A 19,040-nucleotide genomic window follows, 5' to 3' on the forward strand; every position below is an offset into this window, starting at 1 on the left:
GGGCAGCAGCAAGAAGGCCCAGGCTGCCCTCCCCTCGTGGAGCCTAGAGAGCAGCAGGGAAAAGGCAAACCGACCGGGAGACAGAGAGCCTCAGGGTCTGAGGAGGGAGCCAGGGCGTGTGCTGTGTAAGCTGTGATGAGGGAGGGAGCCCCCCAGGAAGGGAGGGGGTGCGAGCCCTGCCCCAGGGACCTGGCAGAGGAGAGGGCTGTGCCAAGGCCCGGGGTGAGCAGGGCTGTTCGCTGCCGCGGGGGAGGCCAGCGGAGGGAAGAGGTCAGAGGCCGGGGCTGGATGCGGGTCAGCGGCAGGGCCCGCAGCCTGCTGAGTGGCTGACCTCCCCGCAGGGGCTGAGCTGCTCAGCCTCGTACTGGTGGCCCTGAGGTCTGACCATCCAGCAAGGACATGCGGAACCCACAGCAGACAGACTGCCTCCCTCAATAATCTGACCCTCAGCTGAACTCCAACTGCCACAGACTGGGCCACCCTGTCACAGGGCGGACATGCTGACGGGCAGGGACCACGCCTGCTCCTATGATCCCACACATGCGCCATCCGTCCACTTGCAGAGTGAGGGGACTCGCTGCGTGGCCTCAGCCATGCTCCAGGGGGCCTGACTCAGATCATGGGTCAGAGGGGGTGCAGGTCACACCTCTGACCCTTAGCTTCCTCTCTGAGGGCCTGACAGTGACAATGCCCCAAACACAGCCGGAGGCGCTCCCCACGCGGCCCGCGGACCCTCAGGCTGCGTTGTCCCTGTGACCCACGGAAGCGGGGTCGAACCTGCCGCCTTAGGGCTGTGTCCACTCCCCAGCCTGGCGGGCAGGTCCTGGCTGTTGTCCCTGGGCATGGACCCCACTGCCTTCACCCTGCTGCTAAAGCCAGGAGTCTGCCCCCCACCAGGGCAGCCTGGGGGGCCGAGGAGAGGACTAGGTCCGGGGGTTCAGTGGCAACCACTAGAGGCGCTGGGTCGCCCTCTCCACAGCTCAGTCTGTGACCCCAGGCTGACCTTGGTCTGAACCCTCAGTTCTTGCGTTTGTTGACGCTGTGGGTGCAGTGTCACCAGCATCTGCTGCCTCCGCCACTGCATGTGGCTTAACCCTAACCGCATCCCTGCGCACAAATCAAAAAATAAGTCCCGCCCCGCCTGTGTGGCTCAGGGGTTGAGCGTCCACCTAGGAACCAGGAGGTCGCAGTTCCATTCCCAGTCAGGGCACGTGTCCAGGTTGTGGGCTCCATCCCCAGTGTGGGGCGTGCAGGAGGCAGCCGATCTACGATTCTCTCTCCTCATTGATGTTTCTGCCTCTCCCTCCCTCTCTGAAAGCAATAAAAATATATATATATATATTTTTTTAAAAATATATATTTTATTGATATTTTACAGAGAGGAAGGGAGAGGGATAGAGAGCTGGAAACATCGATGAGAGAGAAACATCGATCAGCTGCCTCCTGCACACCTCCCACTGGGGATGTGCCCGCAACCAAGGTACATGCCCTTGACCGGAATCGAACCTGGGACCCTTCAGTCCGCAGGCCGACGCTCTATCCACTGAGCCAAACCGGTTTTGGCAAAAAATATATATTTTTAAAAAGTGAGTTGCAGGAGAGGCATGAGAACGGGAGGTACAGAAGGAAGGTAGGGAAGAGGCCAGTGGCCCTGTTTGAAGGAAGGGTGACAGGACCCCATTACAGAGGAGCGGGGCCAACTCCATTTGTGCCTCGAGGCTAAAATAAAAGGACGAGGGACAGCGTGGCGCTGTGCGAACAGACTGCGACTTCTTGGACAGTCTTCCCTGGGGGCGGGAGTCTGTGTCACCGCCTCGAACCTGTGCGGCCGGTGGCGGAACAGCGTGCAGGGACTCACACGGCCAGGCTTGCTGGAGCCCAGAGGCCATGCCCTGGATGGCAGCTGGGCCATCCCCTCCGGGGTGTGGAACTTCCCGGAGGGCCCAGCGCGGCCACCAGAATCACTGTGTTACTGGAAGGCGACGAGACCTCGGTTCTTGTCTTCTTCTTCTTTTTTTTTTTTAAATATATTTTATTGATTTTTTACAGAGAGGAAGGGAGAGGGATAGAGAGTTAGAAACATCGATGAGAGAGAAACATCGATCAGCTGCCTCCTGCACACCTCCTACTGGGGATGTGCCCGCAACCAAGGTACATGCCCTTGACCGGAATCGAACCCGGGACCCTTCAGTCCGCAGGCCGACGCTCTATCCACTGAGCCAAACAGGTTTCGGCAAGTTCTTGTCTTCTTGAAGGAAAGAGTTCATTCAAGACACAAAGGGCAACCCTGGCCAGTTTGGCTCAGTGGATAGAGCAGGCGTCCTCAAACTACGGCCCGCGGGCCATGTGCGGCCCGCTGAGGACATGTATCCGGCCCGCCGGGTGCCGCTGCCTGTCCTGCTTAGCAGCCGACGCGTCCCGGGCCCGCAGTGCGCATAGGAATTTGTTCATAGTTTTATTTTTTAAACTATAGTCCGGCCCTCCAATGGTCTGAGGGACAGTGACCTGGCCCCCTGTTTAAAAAGTTTGAGGACCCCTGGGATAGAGCGTCGGCCTGCGGACTGAAGGGTCCTGGGTTCGATTCCAGTCAGGGCACATGCCCGGGTTGCGGGCTCCATCCCCCATAGGAGGCGTGCAGGAGGCAGCCGATCAATGGTGTTTCCGCCTCCCTCCCTCTCCCTTCCTCTCTGAAATCAATACAAATACATTTTTAAGAAAGAGAGAGACAAAGAGCAGCGAAGCAGGCAAGGAGGCGTTGGCCGCAGCGAAGACACACTGGGGACAGTGTGACAAGGAAGGGCTCAGCACAGAAGCCACAGGAGAGCCCAGGCTGGGCCCCACTTCACTGGGAAGTCAGAGGAGGGGGGGCCTTGGAGACGGGGCCAGGGGGTGAGCCTGGGATGAGCTGCCGCTGCCCGCTGCTCCCCTGGGGGATAGCGTGCTGGGTCCTTTGCATGGAGGGTATTTTTCTTTCTCGCTCTTGCTCTCAGGCGGGAATCGTAAGGGAGGGCCCAGTAGAATGTTCACCAGCCCTCCGGGGGTGCTCTTTCAGGGCGGGGGGTCTCCACCAGCTGGTCGGAGCCAGGGCTGGCGGTCATTAGTCTCTGCGGCCGGTCCTGAGGCTGCCACCGCGTCACTCGTCTGGCTTTGCTGCTTTCCTGGGCCTGGAGCTGGAACAGCACCAGGCCCTCGATGTCATCTTTAGGGAGGAAAGGGCAGGGGGTTAAACTGCATGACAGGGGAATGGAAGGTCAGGGGTCCGACCACCCGGCCAGAGACGTGCCAGGGGCGGGAAGGCCACCCAGGGGCGAGGTCCTCGTTTTCCCAGCGTCTGCTCCCTGGTGACCTTCTGTGCCCAGCCCAGCGCCCTCGCTCAGGTCCTCTGCCAGCCTGTGACCGCCCCAGCCATGATGTCTCCCCACCTGGGCCGTGACACTGCGGAGCAGAGGGAAGCGGCCTGTTGGGCCCTCGGTTCCTGGTTCCTGACCCACAGGGCGTCACAGAGTTGCTTTACACCTGGAATGTGCAGAGCAAGGGAAGTCAGGGCCAGGCGGCTGGAGGGGAGGAGGGAGGGGGTGGAGCTGGGCAGAGGGCTGGCAGAGCACAGGGCTGGCGGAGCAGGCGGGGCCAAGGGCATCAGCACCCACACTCCACCAGCTGGGCAAGAGCCATGCCCAGGACCCTGCCCCTCAGCCAGGGCGCCCCCGCGCTCCTTCCAGTGGGTCCTGCCCCTTCTGCCTCGGCCTCTCCGCTCCACCCCACTCCCTGCCCTGCCCGCCCGCCCCCAAATCGGGCCCCTTGGTGGCTCCTCATCCTTCTCAGGGCGAAGCCTGTGCCGAGACCCCCCTCAGCCTCCCTCCACCCAGCTGTTGGCCCTGTGCACCCAGCCCCCCACCATCCTCATCACCGACCCAGACCCAGCCACTTCAGTCCCCCAACTTCCCCTCTCTCCCTTCACCTTGAGACCCACCCCTTCTGGTTGGCTGTTTGCAAAGGGTTGTTCCAACTCCAAGACCAGCTGTCCCACATCTCCCGCCTTCCCCTTCATCCACCAAGGCCCCGTGTCCTCCCCGCACCCTGTTCCCCTTGCGCTCACTGCCGCCCCCTCCCACAGCCTGCACCTCGCACGGACTCCATCCCTACACAGCCTGGTGCCCCGCTGTGTTCCCGCCGCGTCCCCAGTCCCCTCCACTTCTGCGACCCTCCCGGTCCCGCTGTGTCCGCGCCCTGTCCTCTCCGCATCCTCGGAGCATTCACGTCTCGGTCCTCTGTGCCGCCCCTGCCCTAGTGCGCCGGGGCCCGCACCACCTGTCCCCAGTGCTTTCCTCCCGACCCCGAGTTTCCCTGTCCCGCACTGTCCTCCTCACCTTCCCATCCCCCGCCCCCACCGCACCCCCGCCCACCTGTGCATCTCTGACCCGACCCTGCAACCCCAGGGCCTCCGCACCTCCCATCTCCCCCTCCCCCACCGCACCCCCGCCCACCTGTGCATCTCTGACCCGACCCTCCAACCCCAGGGCCTCCGCACCTCCCATCCCCCACCCCCACCGCACCCCCGCCCACCTGTGCATCTCTGACCCGACCCTCCAACCCCAGGGCCTCCGCACCTCCCATCTCCCCCTCCCCCAGCCCCTCGTCCAGCGCTCCCCTCGCTCCGCATCCCGGATCCCCGCGCCCCCGCGCTGCGCGGCCGGCGAGCCCAGGTGGATGCGCGCGCGTTGCGTGGAAACGGGCGCCCGGCACAGCCTAGCACGCCGGCCCGCCTCCCGCGCCGGGATTGGCTTCCCCGGGGCCGACGGGACCCGATTGGCTCGCGCCGCGCGCAGGCCGGGCCCGTTTCACGGTGGGTAGCCCTGCAGCGTGGATGCTGCTCGGTCCCGCCGCGGCCCCAGGAGCGTGGAGCCCGAGCGGCGGGCGGGGGCGCCGCCGGAGCCGCTCCGCCGCCCACCCCGGGCCCGCGGCCAAGGGCAGCCTGGGGTCGCGGCCGCAGCCTGTGGCCGCGGGCGGCGGACAAAGGGCCATGCGGGGCCGGAGGGTGCGGCGCGGGGAGCGCGGGAGACCGGCACCGCGGCGGCGCTGAGCGGGCCGGGCGGGCGGGCGGGGCCGCGATGCCGTGGTTCCCGGTGAAGAAGCTCCGCAAGCAGGTCAAGCTGCTGCTCCTGCTGCTGCTGCTCACCTGCGCCGCGTGGCTCACGTACGTGCACCTGAGCCTGGGGCGCCAGGGCCGCGCGCTGCGCCAGCGGCTGGGCTACGGGCGAGGTACGGGCGGGGCGCGCGGCCTGGGGCGGGGGGCGGGGAGGGCCCCCGAGCAGCGCGGGACCGGGTCCTCCCACCGCACGCGGCTCCCGGCGTGGGCCAGACTCGCCGGCAGACCCCGTCCGCCCTTCCCCAGCTCCCAGCGCGGCCACTTCGGGGCGGGGGGCGGGGGGCGCGGTTCGCCTGGTCCCGGACGCCCGATGACGTCATTCAAGAGGAGCCGACCCTCCTGGGAGCGCCCCTGAACTAGGCGGACTCGGGGTCCGGCCTGGAGCCCGGAGCGACAGGGGGACGGGGCTCCTGGAGGGGTCTCCCTCAGGCCCTGCCGCTGGGACCCCCAGGAGCCGAGCGGCTGCAGCTTCAGCCACTTGCCCGTGTCCACAGCAGAGCCTCGCTTTCCTCACCTGCGGCTCGGGGTGGCGCTGGGGGGACGAGCTGACCCCTGCAGTTGGAAGGCTCCCTAGAGGGGGTGCCCTCGGTGACCTGGGATCCGGGGCTGTGTTGGGGACCAGCCGTGGGTGAACAGGCTCCCGGCACTCACACTCCAGCCGGGCAGACAGTGAACCCAGGAAGCAAATCAGTTCCTGGTGAGCCCGTGGGAAAGAGCCAGGGGCCGGGTCCTGCCCTGAGCTAGGGGAATCGGAAGGCCTCTTGGAGGAGGAGACCTTTGAGACATTCGGGGATCAGCATCCCAACAGCAGGAACAGCAGGAAAACCGGAGTGCGATAGGAGGAGGGACAGAATCCCTGGAACCCCAGAAGAGGAACATCGGAGAGGGGAGCACCTCAGGGAGTGAGGGTCCTTAGGACGGGGAAGGGGTGAGCGTCTTGCCTCCCAAAGACTTAGAAGAGGGACTTTGACTCACCACATCTGGGGCCCCTCCACCCAGTCCAAACCTCCCCATTCAGCCTCCTTCCCATCCCCACTTGCTGAGGCCCCTCTGCCTCCTGTGGTGTCCCCAACACCTGGCCTCACAGACCCCAGGCCACACCCTCACAGCCACCAGGCGCTCCAGGCCTCCAGCGCTGCTCAGCCCCTGAACGAGCCCCCAGGGCCCCTCCAGCGAGCAGCACGGAGGCAGGAGGCAGGACCCCAGAGCGTGACACAGAGCAAAACCAGAGCAACCACAGTCCTCCCCACCCAGACTTCCTGAGCAGCCACGGAGCCTAGCTCAGCAAAAGGGAGGGGTGGAGGCCTGGGAACCCCACTTCTAAGACCAGGTTAACCGGCGGGCAGGAGCTGTTCAGGGTCCTGGGAGATTAAGCCTCGTGTGGCGCCTTCCTGGGCAGCTGCTGGACACACACATCCGGACTGGGCCTGTGGCCTTCACATCCCCGGAGGCCGCCTACCTTCCTGGGGTCCTGCAGCCGTGCACTGGGGGACAGTCCGCGGGAGGCAGGGAGCCTGTGTGGACCTGGGCTGGGGCTGAGCCCTGCAGAACTGTGGTGGCCGCCTGGACGGGGACCCCCACTGCACCCCAAGGCCCACAGACGGCTTGGTGGGAGTCAGCCTCAGGCCAGGCTGTGGGATTCGGCTGGGAGGCCCTGGGGGCTCACCTCCCAGCTGGATAGAGACTCGGGTGAGGACCAGGTGGGCAGGTGCCACAGGGTCTCACAGACGGAGACCACAGGCGGCCACCTTCCCCAGAGGTGGGGCCCGAGACAGTTGTGTCCCCACGGGAATCCAGCGGGGTCTGGATGGAGGGACGGGCATGGATGTCACAGCCGGAGCAGGTGTCCCCGGGAGGTTGCTCCAGGGGCGGGGGGAGTTGGGGTGGTGAAACTCTGGAGATGCTCACAGTCAGACCTGGGAGCGGTCCCCAGGGAGAGTGTCCCTCCAGGGCCTCCCTGGCCTCGGACCCGCCAGCAGCCAGCCCAGTGTGCCTGCCCCTCCTCTGCCCAGGCTGGTGGTCCCAGACCCTGCCTCACGGGCAGCAGGTGGCATTGTCACGGGCTGGGGTGGCTTAACCACAAGACAACCAGCTTTGGCACTAGCTAACCCTGAGCGGGCGCTCCGTTCTGGAAAGAGGCGGACCCAAGACATCCCAGCACATGGGAAAAGTGCTGAGGGCCCAGGGCAGCCCTGGGGGTCTTCCTGGAGGTGGAGCCACTGATGAGGATGGCCAGATGGGGTGTGTGTGCACACATGCTCACTAGCATGTGCACACACATAACTGCTCCCTCACCTCAGCTGCCAGGGGGCTGGGAAAAGCCGGGCAGAGGCTCTAGCACGCCCCCCGCCCCCCGCGGGATGTGGAAAAGCACCTAGCACTTGTCCCAGTGGAGTGGGGGCAGCTGGTGGACCGGGGAGCATAAGGGAGAAGGGGCCTCGGCAGGAGACACTGGCCTTCCTGCCCTGGTGCAGCCGTGTGGGACCGGGTGCCTGGCCCCCAGCGGCAGGGGCTGCAGCCTTGGAGAAAGCCTGGCCCTGGTCACACCCCTGTGTCCCCCCCAGACGGTGAGAAGCTGAGCGGTGTGACAGACAGCCGGGGGGTCCGGGCCGCACTGTCCACGCAGAGGGCAGAGGACTCCAGCGAGAGTCGCGAGGAGGAGCAGGCGGTGAGCGGGGCTGTGGGAAGAGCACCTGGGCTCCGCACGTGGGCCCCTGCGGCCACCGTGCGGGCTGTGTGCGTGGAGGGCGCAGCCGGAGCACGGGAGCCCCAGCCCCCGCGTGGCCGGACGTGGGCTCGCGTGGGCGTGGGGGCCGTGCTGAGCGGGGCTGTGCTCAGGAGACATTTCCCAGCTCTGATCCTGGGGCCCTTTCTCCTGTAGCCCAGCAGCCAGGACCTGAACGTGCTGTTTTCTGGGGGAGCTGGAAGGCCGCCCCCCCTGAACCTCACACATCAAGCACCCCCCTGGCGGGAGGAGGTGAGCTCTGCAGCCTGCAGTGGTCCGGGGAAGGCTGGGGCGGGGGGCGCTGTGTGGAAAGTGAGACCCCCTCCCCCCCAGTACAAAGGACAGGTGAACCTGCATGTGTTCGAGGACTGGTGTGGGGGCGCCGTGGGCCATCTGAGGAGGAACCTGCACTTCCCGCTGTTCCCTCACGTGAGTGCGGGGGGCGGGGGAAAGGCGGGGTGCAGGGGACAGCTGGCCTTCCGGGGTGGGTTGAGTGGGCATTGACGTCAGAGGTTGCTGCCCCCAGACACGTACCACCGTGAAGAAGCTGGCTGTGTCCCCCAAGTGGAAGAACTACGGACTCCGGATCTTCGGCTTCCTCCACCCGGCGAGAGATGGTGCGGGAGGCGGGGACTCGGGGCTGGGGGATGTGTGTGTGGGGCGTCCCGAAGGCCCACAGCTCCTGAGCCCCGGCCTGTGCTCTAGGAGATGTCCAGTTCTCTGTGGCTTCCGACGATAACTCTGAGTTCTGGCTGAGCCCAAATGAGAGCCCGGCAGGTGCCCAGCTGGTGGCCTTTGTGGGCAAGGTACCCCTACTCCCCAGCCGTGACCCCAGCCCTGCCCTCCATCCACACCTGCCTCTCTCTCCACGGGGCTTCCTGTGGCCTCCGTCCCGTCTCCTCCAGCTTCTTAGGGATGGGGTGGGATGGGGCTGGTGCTCCCCAGGATAGGGTGACCCCCTCCACCCCCCCATGTTGCCCCCCAGACTGGATCAGAGTGGACGGCGCCTGGAGAGTTCACCAAGTTCAGCTCCCAGACGTCCAAGCCCAGGCGGTGAGTGGCCGGAAGTGCGTGTGCGCACGCGTGTGCGTGAGGGCCTGGGTGACATCACGCTGCATCCGGCCGCCCTGCCACACCGCCGTCCCCAAGGAGCAGGCCCTGCGCCCCGCCCCCGGCTCCATCTTCCTGGGGTTCTTGGGGCATGGCAGGCCCGCCCCTGACTCCGCGTGTCCCCAGGCTCATGGCCTCCCGGAGGTACTACTTCGAGCTGCTGCACAAGCAGGACGACCAGGGCTCGGACCACGTGGAAGTGGGTGTGAGTGCCCCCCCCCCCCGCCTCCCCCCCGACGAAGGGAAGGGACTGGACCTCCCCGGAGCTTCCTGTCTAGTTGGCATGGCAGCCACGTAGGGACCCGGCAGGCAGCACTGCTGGGAGGCTGCCTGGAGGCAGTGGCCCGGGAGTAATGAGGCTCACAGGGAGACCCAGGGGGAGAGGATCCGGAGCGGGGTGCCCCAGGAGCCGCCCGGAGCATCCGGCCCTGGACAGCTGCAGGCCACGGTGTAGAGAGAAGCTGTCACCTCCCCATGGGCCCCTGGTTGGGGAGGTGGGGATGAAAGAGGGGCAGGACGCTGGCTGAGCATAACCTGAGTGTGGGCCAGTGACCTGGTGGACCAGGGCGCCCCCATCCCAGCTCCAGAATGTCGCAGGTGTCACCCAAGCTCAGCTCGGCAGAGGGTCCAGGCTGAGACACAGGTGTGGGGTGACTTTGCAGAATCTGGGGGATGGGTAGTTGACAGGGCCCAGGGTGAGCTGGGAAGGGGAGAGGGCCCAGGACAGCCCCCAGAAACCCCAACTTGAGAGCAGTGGGGAGGGACTGGGTCTGCAAAGGAGACTGAGGAGCAGCTCCAGGAGGGGGGAGCGGAGGGGGCCAGTAGGCCCCCAAGAGAGCAGTGGCTGGGGCGGGGGGCACCATAGCCAGAGGTGAGGGAGCACTCTGGGTGTCAGGAAGGGCTTGAATGGGGCATGGGTGCCCTTAACTGTGCCAGGCCCCCGCCTTCTGGGTCACCCCCAGCTTCCCTGCCCCTTCCCAGGACCCCTCTCCCCTCCACCTCAGAGCTTCCTGCATCCTTGAAGGGGTGGCCCCGCTAGTTCCCCACTGCCCTGTCAGGGAAGCCCCCTTCCTCGCTGTCCAAGCCATGTTCCCCCCCCCCTCGCCCCTCCCCACCCCGCTCTCTGGCCCTGACCACCCTCTCCACCCCCAGTGGCGAGCCTTCCTGCCTGGCCTGAAGTTTGAGGTCATAGGGCCTGCTCACATCTCCCTGTACACAGGTGCGAGGGGCCTCTGGGGAGGGGGTGGGCTCCTGGTGGGTGGTCTCTTTGGGGTGGCCTCTAGGAGTGGGCAGGGAGGGGTGATGGGGTTCTGGGGACCCCACACATCCCTCCGCCCCCAGATGAGTCCTCCCTGAAGATGGACCACGTGGCCCATGTTCCACAGTCCCCAGCCAGTCACGTGGGGGGGCGCCTGCCGCCAGAGGAGCCCAGAGCGGACATGCTGAGGCCGGACCCCCGAGACACCTTCTTCCTCAGTGAGCGGGGCTGTGGGGCAGGGGGAAGCGGAGCGGGGGGGGGGGGGGTGGTCTGGGCTGGCGCGCTGTGACCAACGCTCCCGCAGCGCCGCGCGTGGAGCCCTCGAGCCTGGAGAACGTGCTGGAGCCGTGCGCCTATGCCCCCACCTACGTGGTCAAGGACTTTCCCATCGCGAGATACCAGGGCCTGCAGTTTGTAAGTGCCCCACCCGGGGCTGCCCCGAGGCCGGGCCTGGCCCCCCGGACGCCCGGCCCTGCAGCCCCCCCTGCGCCCCCTGTGCCGCCCCAGGTGTACCTGTCCTTCGTTTATCCCAACGACCACACGCGCCTCACGCACATGGAGACGGACAACAAGTGCTTCTACCGCGAGTCGCCGCTGTACCTGGAAAGGTGGGTGCGGGCGCGCCGGGGAGGGGGCGGGGCCTCTGCGAGCCTGTGACGCCTGCCCCGCACCTGCGCCTCAGGTTCGGGTTCTACAAGTACATGAAGATGGACCGGGAGGAGGCGGGGGAGGACGCCGAGCAGGCGCAGCGCCGAGCCTTCCTCTTCCTCAACCCGGACGGTGAGTGTCCCTGTGCGCCCCTGTGCGCGGCCCCCAGCGCCCGCGCCGCCGGTGCCCCGTGGGGGTGGGTGTCAGGCTGAAGCCCGCTCTCCGCAGACTTCCTGGAGGAAGAGGAGGAGGGGGAGCTGCTCAACAGTCTGGAGCCCACGGAGGGGGCCCTGATGCAGAGCAGCCGCCGACTCCCCACCCCTGCAGCCCCCACAGAGGCCCGAGCTACCCCCGCCCCGCCCACGCCTCCCAGCGCGGAACAGGAGCGCACCTCCAGGCGCTCCCGGGCGCTCAGCTGGGCCCCCCGGGCCGCACCCCCGCTGCCCCTCCTCCTAGGCCGCCCCCCGCCCCCACGCTCTGCAGCCGCGCAGCCGCCCCCAAAGGTCTACGTGACTCGGGTGCGGCCGGGCCTACGGGCGCCCGCTCGGGCCCTGGCGCCGCTCAGTGCAGGCAGCGTGCCCTGGCCGCCTTTCCCCGGCATCTTCCTGCGCCCCAGGCCCCTGCCCAGGGTGCAGCTGCGGGCGCCCCCACGCCCGCCCCGGCCTCGGTCTCGAGGCCCTAGGACCAGCAGCTCCCGGGCCACAGAGCCTAAGCCCCCCGCCTGGGCGCAGGCCACGCAGGGGAGCCGGGAGGGCCGGGCACCGCTGCTGAGCCCCACGGGCCCCACGGAGAACTTGAATGCGCCTTCGGAGGCGCGCCCTGCGACCTCCTTCCTGAGCTATTCCCAGGTGTCCCGGCCACAGCCGCCTGGGGAGGAGGGGGAGGAGGAAGGGGACGATGACGGGCCCCCGGAGGACGAGGTCGCCTCGGAGGACAGCGAGGAGGCGGCTGGCCCCGCGGCGGGCCGCTGGCGCGAGGAGGCCATCGACTGGCAGCGCACGTTCAGCGTGGGCGCCATGGACTTCGAGCTGCTGCGCTCCGACTGGAACGACCTGCGCTGCAACGTGTCCGGGAACCTGCAGCTGCCCGAGGCCGAGGCCGTGGACGTGGTGGCTCAGTATATGGAGCGGCTCAACGCGCGCCACGGCGGGTAGGGGGCGGGCACGCGCGCCACGGAGGGTAGGGGGGGCTCGGGGCGGAGGCCCTGCCTCCTTGGGACCCTCTGACCTTCCCCAGAGCTGGTCTGGAGGTGGCCTCATCTTGGACCTGGACCCAAAGATGCCTCTGAGGCTCTCAGGCCACTCCTCCAGACAGACACCCCGAAGGTCAAGCTCAGCGACCCAGCCCCTCCTCTCTGGCACAGTCCTGCTAGGCCTTCCAGAGGGGCCTCCCCCTGACTCCAGGGAAAGCGCAGGGCTCCTGCCTCAGCGCCCTCTGGGGTCTCACCCAGGCCCGGGGCCCCCAGTTTGGCCTCCGTGGAAGCACGGGGTGGTGGGGGGGCAGCTCTCCCGAGTTGTGCCGAGTCTGAGGGCAGAGCCTGGTTGTGGGCCCCGAAAGCCACTCGGGGAATCGTATCTCTGGCCTGTGATGCCAGGTTTTGAGCAGGACAGGGGTTTGACCTGTGTGGGTTGAAGACAGACGTGTTGCTGCCATGGAGGGGACTGGATGGGAGGGGACCCCCTGGGGACATGACTGGCAGGCTTGCCGTGACCGTGACCATGGCAGTGATGGGCGGCCTGGACGCTGGAGGTGGGGAGAGTCAATTCTAGGTGGCCGAGAGGACACGCCTGCCCTCGGCTCTAAGCCTGAGAGCAGCTTGGGGGCCCCCGGGCATAAGGGGGTCTGTTTAGTACAGTGGTCACGGCTGTGACCCCAAGAATGAAAGTGCAGACAGATCCAGAGCATTTGGGGCAGAAAGCCCCTGCTTTTAGGGAGAGAGTGGTGGAGATAGGAGGGGTGGGAGCGGGAGTCTGGACCCCTGGGGAGCCGACGTGGCCCAAGGTTAGGGTCCTGTTTTCCCAGAGGCAGAGGGCAGGGAGTGTGAGGGCAGAGTGGGTGCCCGGCGCCAGCCTAGGAACCAGGAGGTCACGGTTCCATTCCCGGTCAGGGCACATGCCTGGGTTGTGGCTCCATCCCCAGTGGGGGGCGTGCAGGAGGCAGAGGCAGCTGCTCAGTGATTCTCATCATTGATGTTTCTACCTCTCTCTCCCTCTCCCTTCCTCTCTGAAATCAATAGAAATATTTTTTTTTTTAAAGAAGGGGGCAGAGTGGAGGGCAGGGAAGGGGCTCAGCAGGGAGAATTGAAGGGGAGGGGCTGGGGGCAGGCCCACTGGCTTCTTCCCTCGGGGACCAGGACAGCCCCTGCACCAGTGCCAGGGAGGCTCAGGGCGGCTTCTCAGAGGAGGGGGAGGAGGGGGCAAGCTGGCCAGAGGGACCCCCCAGGACCAGGACCCCGTGGGAAAAGGACGTCTGCTCGTGCAGCGTGGGGGGTCCTGAGGCGTCGGGCTGGAGACACGGTCCTAGAACGCAGCGTCAGACGCTGGGCCCTCGTCCTGTGTGTGGTGGTGCCACTGGGCGTCCGGAGCGAGTGGGAAAGACCGGGAGGGAGAGAGGACAGACCGCCTGGGCTGGGGGCGCCTCCCCGCGTGGGCTGCCCTGGGAGGGAGGGCAAAGTGTGGGCCTCCCTTCTGGGAACTGCCCCGGGGTGTGAGGTGTGGTGGGGCGACAGGTAGGCCCTCCTTTCGGGGGGCTGGGGCGCAGCGCAGAGGGGAGCCCTGGGGCTGACCCGGCCTCGCCTGCAGGCTCTACGCGCTCCTGCGAATCGTGAACGTGGAGAAGCGCCGCGACTCGGCGCGCGGGAGCCGCTTCCTGCTGGAGCTGGAGCTGCAGGAGCGCGGGGGCGGCCGCCGGCGCCTGTCGGAGTTCGTCTTCCTGCGGCTGCCGGGCGCCCGCGCGGGGGACGCGGACTGGGACGAGGAGAGCCCGGAGCCCGCCGCCGCCGCCGCCCCCTCCGCCTCCGCGCGCCCCGACGGCCTCCCCGAGCTCTGCCGGCCACTGCGCCTGGCTTGGCGCCAGGATGTGATGGTTCACTTCATCGTGCCAGGTGCGCGCGGGCTGCGGGGTGCGCGCGGGCTGCGGGGTGCGCGCGGGCTGCGGGGTGCGCGCGGGCTGCGGGGTGCGCGCGGGCTGCGGGGTGCGCGCGGGCTGCGGGGAGGCACTGGTTTGGGTGGCGGGAGCGCTCGGAGGCCTCGTGGGAAGGGGAGGAAGCGCCACTGGTCTGGGTGGGCACACGCCGTGGGGTGGAACTGGCTGGTGGCCCCCCCTTCTCCAGTGAAGAACCAGGCGCGCTGGGTGGCCCGCTTCCTGGCGGACATGGCCGCTCTGCACGCGCGCACCGGGGACTCGCACTTCAGCGTCGTCCTGGTGGACTTCGAGAGCGAGGACATGGATGTGGAGCGGGCCCTGCGCGCGGCGCGGCTGCCCCGGTAACGCACCCCGCCCCACGCACACACAGGGCGATCCCACCGAGTGGGTGGGTCTTCCCTGCGGGGCAGGTGGGGTTCTCTGCCCCCAGGAATCACACCTGTCTCCGCCCCCAGGTACCAGTACCTGAGGCGAGCCGGGAACTTCGAGCGCTCGGCGGGGCTGCAGGCCGGAGTGGACGCGGTGGAGGTGCGTGAAGGGGCGGGGGGATGGGGGGGGCAAGGGAGGACGGGCCTTTCCCCAGGGCAGCTCCCTGACCTCCGCGGCCCCCAGGACGCCAGCAGCATCGTGTTCCTCTGCGACCTGCACATCCACTTCCCCCCCAACATCCTGGACTCCATCCGCAAGCACTGCGTGGAGGGCCGGCTGGCCTTCGCCCCCGTGGTCATGCGCCTGGGCTGCGGGAGCTCGCCCGCGGACCCGCACGGTAATGGCCGCCCCACCAACGCCACGGTCAAGCCTGGGGCCTCTCCCGCCCCCCAAGGCTGGCCTGGGATCCCCTTGGAGCCCTATAAAGCCCCGCAGTGTGTAGGACCCCCCCTCCCAGGGTGCCCAGGTTCTCCCCCAGCTCTCCACCCGTGTGCAGGGTTCCTAGGTTATGACCAGCACAGAAGGGGGCCCCCCTCCCCCCCCCCTGCCCCCCTGAGGTCTGGGGAAGCCTCCCAGGCCTGGTGTCTGAAGGGCACCCTCCTGCCCAGGGTACTGGGAGGTGAACGGCTTCGGCCTCTTCGGGATCTACAAGTCGGACTTCGACCGCGTCGGAGGCATGAACACCGAGGAGTTCCGGGACCAGTGGGGTGGCGAGGACTGGGAGCTCCTGGACAGGTGACCCCCACCCTCGTGGAGACAGACCTCCCATCTTCCTCCCTCACCCAGGATCTGCGGGCCTGCGCCCACCCCGGCCCCGAAACCACGCCCCACCCCAGAGTCCTGCAGCTCAGCACCGCCCTGACCGCCCCCAGCCCTGACCCCCGTCTCCACCCAGGGTCCTGCAGCTCAGCACCGCCCTGACCGCCCCCAGCCCTGACCCCCGTCTCCACCCAGGGTCCTGCAGCTCAGCACCGCCCTGACCGCCCCCAGCCCTGACCCCCGTCTCCACCCAGGGTCCTGCAGCTCAGCACAGCCCTGACCGCCCCCAGCCCTGACCCCCGTCTCCACCCAGGGTCCTGCAGCTCAGCACCGCCCTGACCCCCGTCTCCACCCAGGGTCCTGCAGGCGGGGCTGGAGGTGGAGCGGCTGCGCCTGAGGAACTTCTACCACCACTACCACTCCCGACGGGGCATGTGGGCCACGCGCAGCCGTGGCCGTGGCCGTGGCCGTGGCCGGAAGGGCTCCCAGGCGGAGGGAGCTTGAGGGAGGACACCCGCCCAGTCGCTGCTGCAGTCCTGAGCCTGGTTCCTGGGACCCAGGGCCTTACCACAGGGCACTGCCCCCTGTGCCTGCCCCTCTCTGCCCCCCCCCCCTTGCAGGCCGCTGCCCCTCACGCCCCTCCCCCGAGAGGCTGCCTGGACAGCCAGCGGGTCGGGCGGCTGGTCCCCACACTCTGTGCGATGATTTCTGTGAAATTTTGCCGTAGCGATGCTATTGTTTTCAGGATTTCCAAGGGTTCTGTCTGTCCGTTTTTTATTCAGAAAGAAATGAAATATTTTTTTTAGTTCTGACTGGTCCTCTGCCTGGCTCTCCTGGGGGAACAGTGACGCCGAGAGCCCTGCGCCTGGGGGTGGCCCCGGCCCTGCTCCCGAGGGCCTTTCGGACCTGAAGCTGCCGTGGTCACGCCGACCCCACCTCCACCTCCAAGACCGCTGTCCCCTTTGTGTCCTCTCCCTGGGAGCTTCTGGCTTGGGCCTGGAGCGGGAGGGCCCTCGGACATCCACTCGCTCTGAAAAGCAATGGGCCCTCGCTGGCGTGCCTGCCCGGTGGACAGAGCGTCGGCCTGCGGACCGAAGGCTCCCGGGTTCGATTCAGTCAAGGGCATGTACCCCGGTTGCAGGCTCCTCCCCTGCCCGGGGCCCTGGTTGGGGCTTGTGCAGGAGGCAACCCATCGATGAGTTTCTCTGTCTGTCCCCCTCTCTCTCCCCCTCTCTCTGAAAATCAGTGGAGTGAGGATTTAAGAACAGAAAAAAAAAGGGAGGCAGTCACACTTGGCCTCCTGGGTCCTGTGAGGGTTAAAGGCCAAGTGTGCTACTTTTCCGCCCCCTGCCTGTTGGGGGGCAGTCCTCGATGAACCGTGCGTGCGCACCCTCATCACCCCTTCTCTCGGGACTCTGACCGAGGCGGCACCGGCTTTCACTCCTCCAGTGACGGGAAGGGGACCAGCTGCCTATCTGAGCTCGCTGCCCCCACCGGGTCCAGGCCACCCCGCCCCGCTGGTCTCTGCTCCCTTTCATTCCCTCTCCCCACCGAGGCTGATGCTCCTTTGAAACACAAACCTAACAGCCACTCCCTGCGGAGAAGCACCCAGGACTCCATTGCTCCTCCTCCCTCCAGGCATTTTGGGGCCTCCAGTGCAACGCGGGCTCCTGCTGGGGCCTCCCCAGCTCCACTGCCTTGAGAGCAGTTAAAGGGTCTCAGAGGCTCCCGGCTGCCCCACCGTCCTGACGGGCATCACTGCGTTGTGGGCCACCGCCCCCCCTTCCCCCCCAACAGACCCCAAGTGGGGGGCTCCTGTGAGAGGCTGCGTCTATCATGGTCACACACACCTTTCCCAGGGATGAGCCGGGTGCACAGGAAGGGCTCCGGGTGAGGGACGGGTGGGGGTGGGGAGTGGGAGTGGATGAAGGTGCCACCTGGGGCCTATGAGGGCCTATTAGTACCTTTCAGGTACCTTCCGCACCGCAGGCACAGGTAGAAGGTGGGGACGCCGAGGATGCCAGGTCAGGGGTGCCCCACCCAGGTCACCGGGGATTAGGGGCGGGCCCAGGGCGGGAATCCAGGTGGGCTCCCTGGAGAAGGCGGGGACTGGGCTGGCCTTGGAGGGAGCCCAAACCGCCAAGGAGGTTGGAAGTTTGGAAGGTTTGGGAGCGTGGGTGCGGCCCAGAGGCAGCAAACGCCGGACCTCTGGGGGCCTGGAGGACAAGCTGCGCCCCAAACCCAGACCCCGCCCCACCTGTGGCTGCGCCCCGCCCCCCCCCCCCCCCCGCGGCTGCTTCTCTGCGCCTGCGCGCTCCTGAATTTTGTTCTGAATATGATTTTGCTGCTAATATCTTCAAGCTTTCCCCCCATCTTCTCCTAATAACCCCCTTCAGGCTCCCCTCCCCCAGCTTCAAGTCACCAAAGCAGCTCTAGGGGTCCTCCTCCACCACCCCCTTTCCGGCTCCAGGCCCTGAGGCTCCCTTCCCCCGCACTCCCCCCCCCCCCCCCCCGCTTCTTTTTCCCCAACTCCTCTTTCAGGGATGGTTGTGACGGCCGCTGGGGGTCCCCTCCTCAGTAGGCGCCCCAGCCCATCCTTTCTGCCGTCGGATGAAGGCTCCCCCCTGCCCAGCGCCCCCAGCCGCCCGCCTCCCCAGTAAGAGTCGCTCACTCCCCCTTCCGGGCCCTCAGGTTCCAGGTTTGCGCCCTGATGCTGCACCAGAGGCCCCCGGAGTCTGCCCCCCAGTGGGCCCCATGTCTGTCTCTAAGCTTCCGGGTGAACCCCCCTCCCGCGGCCACAGACCTGCCTCCTCCGAAAGCCCACTGTGACCTCCTGTGCTCACCCCACACTCTGGGTCTGGGAGCGGAGGACCGAACTGCGCGGGTCCGGGGTCGGAGGGGCTCCAGCCTGGGGTGAGAGCAGTGGGGACAGGTCCAGGCCACAGCTGGTCCCACGGGCCCTGCAGCAATTAGAGAAAGGGAGCCCGTGAGCCCGGGACCCCAGGCTTTCCCGAGACCCCGAGTCACCCACGGGGGCGTGGGTCACATGTCCTCAGGGAGGCTCCTTACCGCCTTGGGCACCGAAGCCCTCGAACTGGCCCGAGGACCCTGCAGAGTGTTGAAAATGGGGCCACCCCCACCGGCAACCCCTCCCTCTCCATGGCAGGGACCCCACCAGAGCCCCATCCACCCAAGCCTCTCCTCACAAGCCTGCCAGACCTCCGCCCGGAACCTGGGCCAGGCCAGGCCGCCGGGGCCCAGGGAGGCCGGCCGGACCCCCGTGGAGGGCGGGCCTGGCCGTGCCCGGGCGTGCGTGCGCCTCCGGGTGCGCTCAGCGCCGCACAAACTTGTCTCCCAGGATTTTTCCACACAAAACACGTCTCCCAGGAAAGCAACCGGTCTGATGAGCTGGGCGTGCGGGCGTGCCCACCCCGCCCTCCGTGCCCCCACACTCGGGCCCGCCGTGAGAGGCCTTCTCGGACGAGCTCGCTGGGCCTGGGACGGAGCCGGGGACCCCTCCGCCAGCAGCCGCCGCCGGGATGAGCCGAGGGCCCCGCAGCGGCCCAGCCACTGCCAGGGTAGGTCTCCCGTCCCCACCGCCTCCCCCAGCCCAGAGGCCCCACCCCAGCCTCCGCCCTGACCTTTCCAGGGACCCTCTGTACCCCACCCCCGCCTCCCCCTACACACTGACCTCCCGCTGGTCCCCCAGGCTCTGCCCCCACTGCCATTCCCATCTGGACCCAGTCCCTCCCAGGACCCCTGCAGATTAAGGCAATGTCTTGGGGGGCGGGTTCTACCACTGAAGGGAGGGCCTAGGGCTG

At 67.3% G+C, this 19,040-nt stretch overlaps 1 protein-coding gene across 3 annotated transcripts; it reads left to right on the plus strand.

The window, feature by feature from the left end:
- Positions 1-5,077: 5,077 nt before the first annotated feature.
- Positions 5,078-16,031, plus strand: B4GALNT4 (beta-1,4-N-acetyl-galactosaminyltransferase 4). 3 transcript variants are annotated; one of them, XM_080642934.1, is made up of 20 exons: positions 5,078-5,259; positions 7,711-7,814; positions 8,028-8,123; positions 8,205-8,300; positions 8,398-8,488; positions 8,577-8,677; positions 8,857-8,924; positions 9,108-9,186; positions 10,134-10,200; positions 10,323-10,457; positions 10,544-10,653; positions 10,747-10,847; positions 10,922-11,019; positions 11,116-12,037; positions 13,689-13,990; positions 14,219-14,372; positions 14,487-14,559; positions 14,644-14,797; positions 15,069-15,195; positions 15,533-16,031. In XM_080642934.1, the coding sequence occupies exons 1-20, from the start codon at positions 5,109-5,111 to the stop codon at positions 16,023-16,025; spliced, it is 3,522 nt and encodes a 1,173-aa protein (XP_080499060.1). In that variant the 5' UTR covers positions 5,078-5,108; the 3' UTR covers positions 16,026-16,031. The 3 variants fall into 3 exon arrangements, with proteins under 3 accessions (XP_080499060.1, XP_080499061.1, XP_080499062.1); XM_080642935.1 differs by having other exon boundaries at positions 5,079-5,259; positions 15,576-16,031; XM_080642936.1 differs by lacking the exons at positions 5,078-5,259; positions 7,711-7,814; positions 8,028-8,123; ... (2 more) ...; positions 8,577-8,677; positions 8,857-8,924 and having other exon boundaries at positions 9,114-9,186; positions 10,367-10,457.
- The last annotated feature ends 3,009 nt before the right edge of the window (positions 16,032-19,040 follow it).

The sequence above is a fragment of the Plecotus auritus genome (assembly GCF_963455305.1).
Source record: "Plecotus auritus genome assembly, chromosome: 9".
In the NCBI taxonomy this organism is placed as follows: Eukaryota; Metazoa; Chordata; class Mammalia; order Chiroptera; family Vespertilionidae; genus Plecotus; species Plecotus auritus.

Excerpts from the sequence above, each read along its gene's own strand:
- B4GALNT4 (XM_080642934.1), top strand. The coding sequence starts at position 5,109 with ATGCCGTGGTTCCCGGTGAAGAAGCTCCGCAAGCAGGTCAAGCTGCTG. Across the intron at positions 8,124-8,204 it reads CACCCCCCTGGCGGGAGGAG|TACAAAGGACAGGTGAACCT; the intron begins GTGAGCTCTGCA and ends CCTCCCCCCCAG. Across the intron at positions 9,187-10,133 it reads CGGACCACGTGGAAGTGGGT|TGGCGAGCCTTCCTGCCTGG; the intron begins GTGAGTGCCCCC and ends CTCCACCCCCAG.